At 30.3% G+C, this 14,496-nt stretch overlaps 1 protein-coding gene across 1 annotated transcript; it reads left to right on the top strand.

The window, feature by feature from the left end:
- The first annotated feature begins 10,323 nt into the window (after positions 1–10,323).
- Positions 10,324–12,375, top strand: LOC119614712 (zinc finger protein 665). The gene is made up of 2 exons (XM_037970834.1): positions 10,324–11,234; positions 11,296–12,375. The coding sequence occupies exons 1-2, from the start codon at positions 10,850–10,852 to the stop codon at positions 12,129–12,131; spliced, it is 1,221 nt and encodes a 406-aa protein (XP_037826762.1). The 5' UTR covers positions 10,324–10,849; the 3' UTR covers positions 12,132–12,375.
- The last annotated feature ends 2,121 nt before the right edge of the window (positions 12,376–14,496 follow it).

The raw sequence follows: 14,496 nt of genomic DNA, 5'->3' as shown, positions 1-14,496 counted from the left end.
TTCTTATAGAAAGTTTATGTAAAACGGGTTCTTATAGAAAAGTTTCTTTAGAAAGTTTTCTTTTGGAAAAATTTCTCTAGAGCGGTTTCTTCTAGACAAGTTTTTTTAGAACGTTTTATTCTAGAAAAGTTTCTTTGGAAAGTTTTCTTCTAGAAAAGTTTCTTTAGGACGTTTTATTCTGGAAAAGTTTATTTGGTGGGGTTTTTTTTGTAAAGTTTTTTAAAAAGTTTTCTTCAAGAAATGTTTCTTAGAAAGTTTTCTTCTAGAAACATTTGATTGTAAGTTTTCTTCTAGAAAAGTTTTGTGCTAGAAAATATGCTTTAAAAGGTTTTCTAGAATTTTTTTACAAAGTTTTCTGCTAGAAAATTTTTTTAGAAACTTTTTTTTCTAGAAAAGCTTTATTTTACAATAGTCTTTTAAAAAGTTTTCTTCTAGAAAAGTTGCTTTATGACGTTTTCTACTAGAAAGGAAAAGTTTTCTTCTAGAAAATTTTTTTTAGAAAGTTTTTGTTGTACATAAAGCTTCTTCAGAAATTGTTGTTCTGAAAAAGTTGTTTCTATAATGTTTATTCAAAGAATGTTTTCTTCTAGAACATTTTTGAGAAAGATTCTTAAGAAGGTCTTGTTTCTGATTTACAATTTCCGATCCATTTTCTTAAAATACTAAAAATGTTTTTCAATACATGCTCATGCTGACATGATACTCATGCTGATTTCTTTCTGCTTTTCTATATTGTCATAACTTTCACTCTTTGAAAAAAAAACAATGAATTTTTCAACTGCAGCATTAAATATTAAAACTATTTTTTACACACAATTCCATGTTATTTTTTTATGTATCCAAACCTTATCAAATATAGACTACAATATATTCAATCAAATTTCTAAATAAATATTTCTAAAAATAAAACATTTTTATTGTAAATTTACAACTTTTACAAGTATCTAGTGAAATGTGAAAGTTTGCAGCTGTTTTGAAACTGATTATTTATATTCTATAAATTGCATATAAAATTAGAATTTGTTTTATATTTTTTTATGATTTCTTTTTCTATTTTTCTCTATTTTGAGCAAACACATACACATATGGCTATAAAATATTAAAAACTCTAGACATACACAAAGTGCTAGAGTATAAAATTGCATGTTATTTCTTCTAAATGTATTGTTTTAACTATTTTTTATAACTACAACTACTTTGTAATTGTTTGTATTCTGAAATGTTGTAAAATGGTTGGGAGGTGGAGAAGAAGAGTGGTATTGAATATGTTGTGGTAAAGGGTGGAACATTTTAAATAAATTATATATAATACAAGACAAAAGGAAATATGTTTTTCTATTTTATTATTAAAAATAAGACATATTTCTTAAATTGTTGCTAAAGAGTATTTTTGTGACGCCTCCTAACTATAGACGGATATATAAGCTCTCTTTTTCTTTAGACTGTCCTTTATTTTCTCGAATAATCTTAAATCGCATAACTGTAGACTGATTTATAATCTCTGGTCTAGGAATGGATCGACATTTTTTTAATTTAAGAGGGCACAGTGGTCTATTGATCTCGTATATGGAATGACCTATTGTTTCTCAATTATTGACTGATCTAAAGTTTAAAAAGTATGGATTAATCTGGTGTGACTTAGTATAGATTTATCTATATTCTATCGAATGATCTTTAGTTTCTCTACTATAAATGGATCTATATTTTATTGACTATTGAATAATTTATAGTCTCTCAGTTATAGAATCAACTGTAGTCTCTCAATTGTAGAATGATCTACAGTCTTTTGACAAGAGTGTTATCTATAGTCTTTCGATTTTTGACTGACCTATAATATCCCGATTTAAGAGTGATCGTAAGACTGATCTTCATTCTTATAATTTATTATATATATATTGTCTTGATTAATGAGTGATCTCAACATAAAGAGTGATTCTCAAATATAGAGTGATCTTTATTATTATATATTGTCTTGATTAAAAAGTGATCTTCACTCTCGATTTAACAGTGATCTTAAGACTGATATTCATTCTTATAATTTTATATTAATCCATAGTCTCCCAGTTAGACACTGATCTATTTATATATATTGTCTTGATTAAAGAGTGATCTTCACTCCATTTACTGTAGATTGATGAATAATTTCTCAAATATAGAGTGATCTTTATTGATTAAAAAGTGATCTTCACTTTTTAATCACTGATTGACTGTAGTATAGTTTCCTGACTATAGAGTGATTTCTTCTTCTATTCTATTAACTATAGACTGATCTGTGGTCTATGGGCTATAGAGTGATCTACGGTATCTAGGCTATATAGTGATGTGATCTCTGGACTATAGAGTGCTTTGTAGTGTCTCGACTATAGAGTAATTCTCGCTCTTTCTAGACTAATATATAAACACTACTCTATAGACTGATCTGTAATCTCTCGGCCATGACTGATCTTCATACTGATAACGACATAAATACTGATTTCCAGTTTATTAATTATATACTGATCTCTAATCTCTTGGTGAAAGAGTGGTCTTTAGCCTTTTGACTGTAAATTGATATATATTCACTTGCCTCTAGAATACAGACAGATCTAGAATCTTTCGATTAATACTGATCTTCAGTTTCGTAATTATAGACTGATCTACAGTCTCTCAATTATATACTGATCTTCAGTCTCTTGACTAAAGTAAGATCTTTAGTCTCTTTACTGTCAAGTGATATATATTCTATTAATCAGTCATAGTATCCCGACTATAGTCTCCATTCTATTGACAATAGTCTGATCTCCGAACTATATTGTGATCTATGGTACCTGAGTTATAGAGTGATCTGTGGTCTCTGGTTTAAAGAGTGTTTTGTAGTATCTTGACTATAGAGTAATTTTTGGTCTTTCTAAACTGATATATAGACACTACACTATAGACGGATCTGTAATTTTTCGACTATGGCTGATCTTCATTCTCATAACTACATATAGACTGATCTGCAGTTTATTAATTATATACTGATCTCTAATCCCGTGGCGAAAGTGTGGTCTTTAGACTGTAAATTGATCTATATTTACTTGCCAATAGACTACAGACAGATCAAGAATCTTTCGACTAAGACTAATCTTCAGTCTCATAATTATAGACTAATTTAGTCTCTCAATTATATGCTGACCCGTAGTCTCATGACTAAAATGAGATCTTTAGTCTCTTTACCGTCAAGTGATATATATTCTATTGATCAGTCATAGTCTTCCGACTACAGACTCTATTTTATTAACAATAGTCTGATCTGTAGTTTCCGGATTATAGAGTGATCTATGGTACCTGAGTTATAGAGTGATCTGTGGTCTCTCGTCTAAAGAGTGTTTTGTAGTGTCTTGACTATATAGTAATATTTGGTCTTTCTAAACTGATTTATAGACAGTACACTATAGACTGATCTGTAATTTTTCGACTAGACCAATCTTCATTTTCTTTATTACATATAGACTGATGTGCAGTTTATTAATTATATACTGATCTCTTATCTCGTGGTGAAAAATCTATATTCTCTTGCCCTTAAACCACATACAATAGACAGATCTAGAATCTCTCGACTAAGACTGATCTTCAGTCTCTCAATTATTTACTGATATGTAGTCTCTTGACTAAAGTAAGATGACTACAGACTGATCTATACTCTCCCGACTATAGAATAATCTATACTCTCCCGATTATAGATTGACCTATAGTCTCCGCACTACAAATCGATATTATTCAAAATATCATGATTACAGTCTACAATCATGATACACTCTTCACTATTAAAACTATAGTCTTAAGTTTCTGGATCAGATCATATAAACTCTATGTTCTGTTGTAAGAAAAACTTTAGACCTTTGATATGTAGATCCTGTTTAATTTTTGGACATAAACCTTTGAGCATACAAAAATTTTTTACTCGCTGCCTTTCAAATACAAATTGCACTTCAATCAACATGGTGACTAATATCTTAAACATCAAACCGTCATTTTCCAACAACAACAACAACAAATTATATACATGAGTTAAAAATTTTTCCCTAGAAAATAAAACCTCTTTCAACTAGAGAAAAAAATGGAATAAAATCATTTTCGTGACTTCAAACTGAAAATAGTTTATTTTGTTTTTATAGTAGTAGTTGCTTTTTTTGTTGAAATTTTATTACCTACTATTTTTAGAAATCTACTATAAAGAGTTTTTTTTAATTTTAAAGTACTGAGACTAGGGAGGGAATGCAAACATTGTGTTAAAAGTGGGGCCGCTTAATAAAATTGAATGAGCTTTTTGAACCATTAAAGAAATTGGAATTTTTTAAACATTTTTATGCAGAGAGAATCAGTAATATTTTTATAAGAAATTTTTGAAGATTTCGAACAAATAATTTTTAAAATTTCGAACAAATTTTCTTAAAATTTCGAGAATTTTGAAAAAAAAATTTTAAATAACAAAAAAAAATTTTAAAATTAAAAAAATTGTAAATTTAAGAAAAAATTGGAAAATTAAGAAAAAATTAGAAAATTAAGAAAAAATTGGAAAATTAAGAAAAAATTGGAAAATTAAGAAAAAAATGGAAAATTAAGAAAAAATTGGAAAATTTAGAAAAAATTGGTAAATTTCAAAAAAAATAAATTGGAAAAAATTTAGTCCAAAGATTTTCTAACATAAAAAAAAATTAAAAATTTTACAAATATTCGGAAAAATTTGTCTGGAAAATTTTTTTATTTCTTTATTTCTGACAAATGATAAAAAGCGTGCCTTATATAGTCTTTCTCAACTTCCTAGTTCTTCACAACTTTTTTTTAAACACATTCAGGTAATTCAATACAATGCGCCGCCACACGTGAGTCTAACTGTCTGCCGTAAATTGCGGTACTTCTAACAAAAAAGCAACAAAAAAAAAATGTATAAAAACAACCATTTTATGCCCCAAACCTCGTTGCAATCACCCCCTCAAAAAATGCATACAACACCAGCCCACCAATCAACTAAACAATGAAGTGATGAGATTCGCGTGCTGAAAAGCACTTAAAAAAACTTTAATTAAGCTTATTTTCATAAAGCGAAAAATTTCGCTAGTTTAATTTTAATTTACGCCAATGTTTTGGAAAAAATGTTGTTTGTGTAAAAAAAAAACAATAATGAAAAACAAACTCGACAAATATGTATACTAGACACAAATTGAAAATGCAAGGAACAGAATACAATTAAATAGAAAAACTAACGTATAGAAACAAAACTAAAACAACTTGTTAAAAGCACTTGAGAAAGAACACAAAAAAAAAAAAAACAACAACAACAAAACTAGGAAGTAAAATCCATAAGGCTTTTGTTAAAAGCTGTTTTTAAGCCAATACTATATCTATAGTTCAAATACTATATAATTTAGAGACTGCACATTCTACAGTGGTTAGTCCCGAATTTAGAATTTTAGATTCTACAGTTTATCAATTATATACTGATCCCTAATCGCTTGGCGAAAAAGTGTTCTCTTAGTCTTTCTACAGCAGATTAATTTATATCCACTAGACCCTACAGACTAATCTAACATCTCTCATATAAGGCTGATCTGTAGTCTGTTTACTAATGAGCGATCTTTAGTCTATAAACTTTAGACTGTAGATCAATATAAATGTATATTAGTATAGATACTAAAGACCATATAGTCTAATGGTTACAGTTTTGTCTATATATATGTAATTCATATCATCACTCTTCTAAGTATGTTATCTAAATACAATAGTTTCTATAGTCTAAACACTATGATCTATATATTTTCCATGGTCTATGACATTAGCCTCTACTCTAATTACAAAAAACGTGCTTTTAAAGCACCGATCGGTTGAACACAAAGTGGTCTTTACGCCCTTATTCGCTTCCCTGTTTCATTTGTTTATGTATAAGAATTTATACATATTCTTATTGGAAAAAATTACATTTTTAATGAAAGAGGTGCATATTTTACGGCGTTATGTATAATATACTTTTTATTGTTAAGCAGACTTGAGGTTGTCAGATTCTAGTTAGTAGTTAGTTAGTTAGTTAGTTAGTTAGTTAGTAGTTAGTTAGTTAGTTAGTTAGTTAGTTAGTTAGTTAGTTAGTTAGTTTAGTTAGTTAGTTAGTTAGTTAGTTTTAGTTAGTTAGTTAGTTAGTAGTAGTTAGTTAGTTAGTTAGTTAGTTAGTTAGTTAGTTAGTTAGTTAGTTAGTTAGTTAGTTAGTTAGTTAGTTAGTTAGTTAGTTAGTTAGTTAGTTAGTTAGTTAGTTAGTTAGTTAGTTAGTTAGTAGTAGTTGTTAGTTAGTTAGTTAGTTAGTTAGTTAGTTAGTTAGTTAGTAGTTAGTTAGTTAGTTAGTTAGTTAGTTAGTTAGTTAGTTAGTTAGTAGTTAGTTAGTTAGTTAGTTAGTTAGTTAGTTAGTTAGTAGTTAGTTAGTTAGTTAGTTAGTTAGTTAGTTAGTTAGTAGTTAGTTAGTTAGTTAGTTAGTTAGTTAGTTAGTTAGTAGTTAGTTAGTTAGTTAGTTAGTTAGTTAGTTAGTTAGTTAGTTAGTTAGTTAGTAGTTAGTTAGTTAGTTAGTTAGTTGTTAGTTAGTTAGTTAGTTAGTTAGTAGTTAGTTAGTTAGTTAGTTAGTTAGTTAGTTAGTTAGTTAGTTAGTTAGTTAGTTAGTAGTTAGTTAGTTAGTTAGTTAGTTAGTTAGTAGTTAGTTAGTTAGTTAGTTAGTTAGTTAGTTAGTTAGTTAGTTAGTTAGTAGTTAGTTAGTTAGTTAGTTAGTTAGTTAGTTAGTTAGTTAGTTAGTAGTTAGTTAGTTAGTTAGTTAGTTAGTTAGTTAGTTAGTTAGTTAGTTAGTTAGTTAGTTAGTTAGTTAGTAGTTAGTTAGTTAGTTAGTTAGTTAGTTAGTTAGTTAGTTAGTTAGTTAGTTAGTTAGTTAGTTAGTTAGTTAGTTAGTTAGTTAGTTAGTTAGTTAGTTAGTTAGTAGTTAGTTAGTTAGTTAGTTAGTTAGTTAGTTAGTTAGTTAGTTAGTTAGTTAGTTAGTTAGTTAGTTAGTTAGTTAGTTAGTTAGTTAGTTAGTTAGTTAGTTAGTAGTTAGTTAGTTAGTTAGTTAGTTAGTTAGTTAGTTAGTTAGTTAGTTAGTTAGTTAGTTAGTTAGTTAGTTAGTAGTTAGTTAGTTAGTTAGTTAGTTAGTTAGTTAGTTAGTTAGTTAGTTAGTTAGTTAGTTAGTTAGTTAGTTAGTTAGTTAGTTAGTTAGTTAGTTAGTTAGTTAGTTAGTAGTTAGTTAGTAGTTAGTTAGTTAGTTAGTTAGTTAGTTAGTTAGTTAGTTAGTTAGTTAGTTAGTTAGTTAGTTAGTTAGTTAGTTAGTTAGTTAGTAGTTAGTTAGTTAGTTAGTTAGTTAGTTAGTTAGTTAGTAGTTAGTTAGTTAGTTAGTTAGTTAGTTAGTAGTTAGTTAGTTAGTTAGTTAGTTAGTTAGTTAGTTAGTTAGTTAGTTAGTTAGTTAGTTAGTTAGTAGTTAGTTAGTTAGTTAGTTAGTTAGGATCGTTCATTTGTTGGTTTGTTAGTTGTTTAGTTACCTTTACCCGATCCTTTCCACAATCTTTAAGTAAATATTAGACACTTATTTGTTTCTTTCATATTTATTATATTATTTATATTTTATCTTATTATTATATTTCCCATTACATAATATTTTTCTGAGTTCTTTTGTTCATTTATAAATTTACAATTTGTTGTTATTAATACTTTTTCATTTTAAACTATTTATACATAGTAATTAACCGTTGTTTAATAAGTTTAACTATTATCTTAAAATAATAAACGTTTATGAGCACAAATTTATTAAGATGAATTTAAAAAATTTGACATTCGTGTTCATTCAGGTTTTTGGTATGATGAGGAATAAATAAATTGTTAAATTTTTATTATTTTAAATTGTTCATAAATATTCTGCAAAATTCATGTAAACTCTTAATTGTTTTATGCTCTGTAACGTTTAATTTTTAAATATCATTATAATTTTAATTTTTTTATAATCTACAATTGTTTTAGTTTCAGCTAAGCTTTTTGTTGTATTTCCTTTCGGTTATTATTTCTTTTTTTTAACTATAATATTTTTCAACTTTCTATGCATTTTATTTAAATTAATATTATTTTTTTTAATATAATTAACAAGCTTTCATTTTGAATATATATTTTTGTGTATATATAGATTTTCTTTTTTTTAATTTATTTTAATTGTTATCAATTAAACAATACACTTTTTTTGTAATTTAATTTTTTTATAAATATAAATTTATATGGTTTTGCTTTCAAATGATATGTACTTTTTTTGTATGTATATAAATATGAAACAGTTTGTTTGCCTTTATATGCTATAATTAAATATTTTTTCATATAAACTAATTACTTTAACTGTATTTTTTTAATTCTTATGATAATTATATAACAGTCTTTTATATACACAAAATTAAATTGTTTTCTTTTTTTTGGAAAAGATTATAAAATAATTTACTACATACATATTTACAATGGCTTTTCAAAGGGGCAATTTAGCATTATAATATCCTGTTTATAATAAAGCAATAAAATTAATTGATTCTTTAAAATTTGTTTTTAATATTTCCGGTAATAGAAATAAGTACTAAACCTTATCAATGCATATTTATACCAAAGTGATGAATCCCCTCTTATTTGTTTAGCAAATTGATCTCAAATAAGTTCATCAGCTTTATTTATTTATTTTGTGTACTCAGAATGGAATTTGAACTTGATAATGATTTTTATGCTCTTTCTAATTCCATCAACCTAAAATCACTTTCCATTATCTGAATAAACATCTTTCAAGTTCAACATAATAATATTTATGAAAAATATGAACAAAAATCATCTTATCAACATTAGAGAAGACTCCGGGGCAATATTTAAAAAAGACAAACAAACTATAAATTCTTTATTAGCAAAATATGCATCTCTGTATCATCTGCCTCAACTGGTTATCTCTTCAGAAAGCAAAACTGGAATATAGCAGAATATTAAGAGCACTACTGCAACTGAACTAAAACTGAAATAGAACGGAACTAGAACGCAACTAGAACTGACTTAGAACTGAACTAGAACTGAACTAGAACTGAACTAGAACTGAACTAGAACTGAACTAGAACTGAACTAGAACTGAACTAGAACTGAACTAGAACTGAACTAGAACTGAACTAGAACTGAACTAGAACTGAACTAGAACTGAACTAGAACTGAACTAGAACTGAACTAGAACTGAACTAGAACTGAACTAGAACTGAACTAGAACTGAACTAGAACTGAACTAGAACTGAACTAGAACTGAACTAGAACTGAACTAGAACTGAACTAGAACTGAACTAGAACTGAACTAGAACTGAACTAGAACTGAACTAGAACTGAACTAGAACTGAACTAGAACTGAACTAGAACTGAACTAGAACTGAACTAGAACTGAACTAGAACTGAACTAGAACTGAACTAGAACTGAACTAGAACTGAACTAGAACTGAACTAGAACTGAACTAGAACTGAACTAGAACTGAACTAGAACTGAACTAGAACTGAACTAGAACTGAACTAGAACTGAACTAGAACTGAACTAGAACTGAACTAGAACTGAACTAGAACTGAACTAGAACTGAACTAGAACTGAACTAGAACTGAACTAGAACTGAACTAGAACTGAACTAGAACTGAACTAGAACTGAACTAGAACTGAACTAGAACTGAACTAGAACTGAACTAGAACTGAACTAGAACTGAACTAGAACTGAACTAGAACTGAACTAGAACTGAACTAGAACTGAACTAGAACTGAACTAGAACTGAACTAGAACTGAACTAGAACTGAACTAGAACTGAACTAGAACTGAACTAGAACTGAACTAGAACTGAACCAGAACTGAACTAGAACTGAACTAGAACTGAACTAGAACTGAACTAGAACTGAACTAGAACTGAACTAGAACTGAACTAGAACTGAACTAGAACTGAACTAGAACTGAAAACTGACTTGAAATTTCTTTGAACAAATTTTTATCGTTACTGTTCGACACATGAACTGATGATATTTTCCAAATATTTTGAACCTCAAGATATGATTTCATTATCTATTGATTTATTTTTAGGGGTTTCCCTCTTTAAATAAAGATTAAAGCTGACTTTTCACATAAATTCAGCAAAACACAGGTCGCCACTTACATTTAAACTCGACTTAAGTACTAGAGATAATAAATATTTGTTATCAGTGGCAAACAAATAAATAAATAGATGATGAAAGTGCCACAAACAAATTATAGACAAGTAGGTACATGATAAGCCACCACGTAATAAACGGCTTTGTTTGAGCTGAGATTAAGGGAAACAGAAGTGAGCGTTGAGAAACGTAAGAGAGTGTGAGATATTAAAACATTAAAAAAAGAAAAGAGCAAAGGGTTTTATAAACTGTTGAATGTATAGATATAAGGATAAAATGTAAGAGTATTGTATTTGGGATTATGTGAATGTAGATATTTTTGTGACTTAAGGAAAGGTAGGGTTTTGTGGTTGATGTGCAGTTTAACGCTGTTATTGTGTTTTCGTATGTAGAGTTTTTATGAGGTAAACCTTTAGTTTTGAGAAGAGAACGTTATTAGTTAACGTTTAAAGAGAGCCTTTAAGGCCTTGAGTTGGTGAGTGTGAGAGAAAGTCTTCTTACTTATAAATTTCCAACTAAAGGCTCTCGAAAAGGCCATTAAAGATTTCTATTTCAAAATGGTTTGGGAGTCCAATGTGTAAACAAGACTTCTTAGATTAAATAAATTTATAATTTAATTAAAACAAGTATTAAAATAATTTAAACAATATGATGAATCAAAATGTGTGTCGCTGTTGCTTAAAGGAAAATCCTCCACTAACCTATAAGATATTCGATAAATATAGTAATTTATGGGAGGATTTAAAGCTGTGTTTACCGGTTTCCATAAAATGTGAAAACACTGATGGTTTGCCACAAATTATTTGTGATGAATGCTGGTTGCAGGTGCAGCAGTTCAAAGAATTTCGCCAGCAATGTGTGCTGGCAGATGAGGAGCTAAGGAATCGTTATACGGATTATAAAAATCAAGCTGTGGAAGAGGTGTTGGGTTTGATCGAGAAATTAAGGCAGGAAGATAATAATGTGATAACTAACTGGCAGGAGAAGGAATCAGGAGAGTTTAATGAATTTCCTCATGATTTAAATGATTTTGGTGAGTTTTTTAAAACTATTTGATGCGGGAAATTTCTTAATTTAGTTTTTTTTATTTATAGATACCTTTGAATTCTCCCACCTGCCGAGTGATTTGGATTTATATAGCTCTTCACATGATAGCGGTATATTTGAAGAGGATTTATCGCCACAAAGTAGTTACAATTTTGAAAATTTCCTACAATCCTCTACAAATCAAAACAACTCAACTGATCTTTCCTCGGTTTCTACTAGATCTTCAGATTCTGATACCTCTTCTAGAAGAAAGTCCTATAAAGGCCCCTTTCCTTGCAATTATTGTGATAAAAAATTTACCCGTAATTTCCAGCTGAAACTACATCTTATATCCGTTCACCAAATAGGCGATGGCCTACAGTATACTTGTCAGATATGCACAAAAACTTTTGCCTCTAATCACAGCCTAAGTTATCATCAGAAATCGGTACACTATCAGCAGAAACCTCATTTTTGTCCACAATGTGATCGACAATTTGTGCTCAAATCTCAATTGGTCTCACACATGCGCATCCATACTGGAGAAGCTAAACCGCGCATTTTTGAGTGTCAGGAGTGTGGTAAAAAATGGCCCACTAGATCCGATCTAAGAACCCATATGAGATCCCACGACCCCAATATGGAAAGACCCTTTAAATGTGATCGTTGTGAAAAAAGTTTTTTCACTCGGGGACATCTAACCTCACACCAGTTAGTGCATACTGGAGAAAAACCTTTCGCCTGTGAGTTCTGCAATAGATCCTATCAAAGTGTAGGCAACCTAAATAATCATATGGCTCGACGTCATATCAAGGAAATAGTGCATAGAGAGCAGAAATCCCTAGAGGAATATCAAATTGCTAATGACAGCAGACAAGAAGAAATGGTATTAATGGAACTTTAAAGTCCTTAATAATATATTAGAAAATAATTGTAATTCTAAATTAGCATCTTAAAAGTTATAGACAAGGTATTAATTAATGCTATAGCTTTGTTTTGAAGGTTTATATATATTTCCAAATATTAATTCTATTTATGTTTGCATTTTGTTTTCATTTAAACTTTAACATATTCTCCCAAAAATAGTATTAATGATTCATAAGATAAGCTAATCATCTATGTTTAGTATTAAATAATTAAAATTAATTTCTATTAATTAAAAGTCATGACTTTCAGTTATTTATTAATAGAGATTGTTAATTAAGATAAGAGAGTTGTTTTAGGGGTTAAGGGTTTTAGAAAATTTTTGTTTATTTAATATAAACTATGGGGAAAATTGTCAACGTAATGAGAGGTTGTTAAAAGTGCAATGTTTTGTATAGGAAGGAATTTTTAGTCGACTTTGAAGTTTACTATATAATGTTTTAGAGGGATTCAGAAGAGATGGGATATAGTAACCCCCTCTTAGTGTGATTGCAATCCAGAAAAAAAGAGGTGCTATCAGTACCCATAGTCTTCCGGGACTATAAACTGGTGATGGCAAATGAATCCTCGAACTTTCTTTAGAAAGATTTGACCTGTGATCGTACCAGAGAATCTAACTAATTTGCTAGTAGTACAAGTACCAGCGTAGTAGTGCAAGGACTATCTTTGGAGTAATCTTAAACCCAAGATCTCGAGACTGATATACAGTGAAATCTATATTTCTGGATAACTTCTGTTCTGTTGCAGAAAAAAGACAACAAATACCCCAATAAGGAGTGACTGTGGGATTGAAAGTCCCATACAGAATGAATCGGGGGTATAAGGACCTGCCCCACCCATTTACTTGTATGAATCTTTCGGATATTTTCTCTTGAATGTGTCAGTGTGTTGGTTTGAATGGTGAGGAATGTATGGTATCTTATTCCCTTCTTTGTCTAGGTATGTTCTGGTTCGTCTCTGTTCATAACAGACTTACCACTGTTGTATTTGTTGTCTTTTTCGGCAACAGAACTGAAGTTATCCAGAAATATAGATTTCACCGTATATCAGTTTCGAGATCTTGGCTTTAAACTAGAGTGACCATGTGCACCTCCAAGGAAACTCTCCAGTAGAGAGTTTAGATATATTCTAAGTCTAAGAGTTTAGATATATAATAAGTCCCAGGTGCCTTGCACCCACACTCATGTGGCAAGAATTGTACGTGGTTTCGCCGGTCCTTGTACTACTACTTCTACTAGTTAGATTCTCTGATTCGATCACAGGTCAAATTATTCTAAAGAAAGTTCGAGGATACAGAATGAATTGGGGGTATAAGGTCCTGCCCAACTCATTTACTTCTATGAATCTTTCGGATATTTTCTCTTGAATGTGTCAGTGTTTTGGTTTGAATGGTGGGGGATGTATGGTATCTTGTTCCCTTCTTTGTCTTGGTATGTTCTGCTTCGGCTCTATTCATACCACCACTGTGTGTTCTCTGTGAAAAAGAACTTCTCTTTGGCTTATTTGATGCAGTTGTTTTTCAGTCCAATGATTACGGCTCTAGGTACTGTTGTTGAATCAACAGAGATCATCTTATCTGTGTCATTGTAAACGGAAGAGCAATGGGACAGCAATAGACTAAGACAGCTCGAATACTTGAGCAAAAGCCTTGTACATGGATCGGCGACAGCATGTACAGCAATTGCCAACTGGGTGTTGGTGCAAGGCCCACAAAGGCGCATTGGTGAGTCATCTCTAGATCATCTTGTGGTTGTGAAAGTACCCCGGTGTCTGAATTTCATTCATAAACTCTTTCAATTCCTGATTTCCGCCTTAACAAATCTTCCGTATAATAAAACTAAAGAACAAGAACAAGACAACAGACAGACAGAACAGACAGACAGACAGACAGACAGACAGACAGAGACAGACAGACAGACAGACAGACAGACAGAAGACAGACAGACAGACAGACAGACAGACAGACAGAAGACAGACAGACAGACAGAGACAGAGACAGACAGACAGACAGACAGACAGACAGGACAGACAGACAGACAGACAGACAGACAGACAGACAGACAGACAGACAGACAGAGACAGACAGACAGACAGACAGACAGACAGAAGACAGACAGACAGACAGACGACAGACAGACAGACAGACAGACAGACAGACAGACAGACAGACAGAAGACAGACAGACAGACAGACAACAGACAGACAGAAGACAGAGACAGACAGACAGACAGACAGACAGACAGACAGACAGACAGACAGACAGACAGACAGACAGACAGACAGACAGACAGACAGACAGACAGACAGACAGACAGACAGACAGACAGAGACAGACAGACAGACAG

Source organism: Lucilia sericata, unplaced genomic scaffold, assembly GCF_015586225.1.
Source record: "Lucilia sericata isolate MDLA Ls3-8-SP2 unplaced genomic scaffold, ASM1558622v1 Contig003270F_arrow, whole genome shotgun sequence".
Lineage (NCBI taxonomy): Eukaryota > Metazoa > Arthropoda > Insecta > Diptera > Calliphoridae > Lucilia > Lucilia sericata.
Note: the sequence above shows the minus strand (reverse complement) of the source record. Positions and strands in the feature narration are given on the sequence as shown.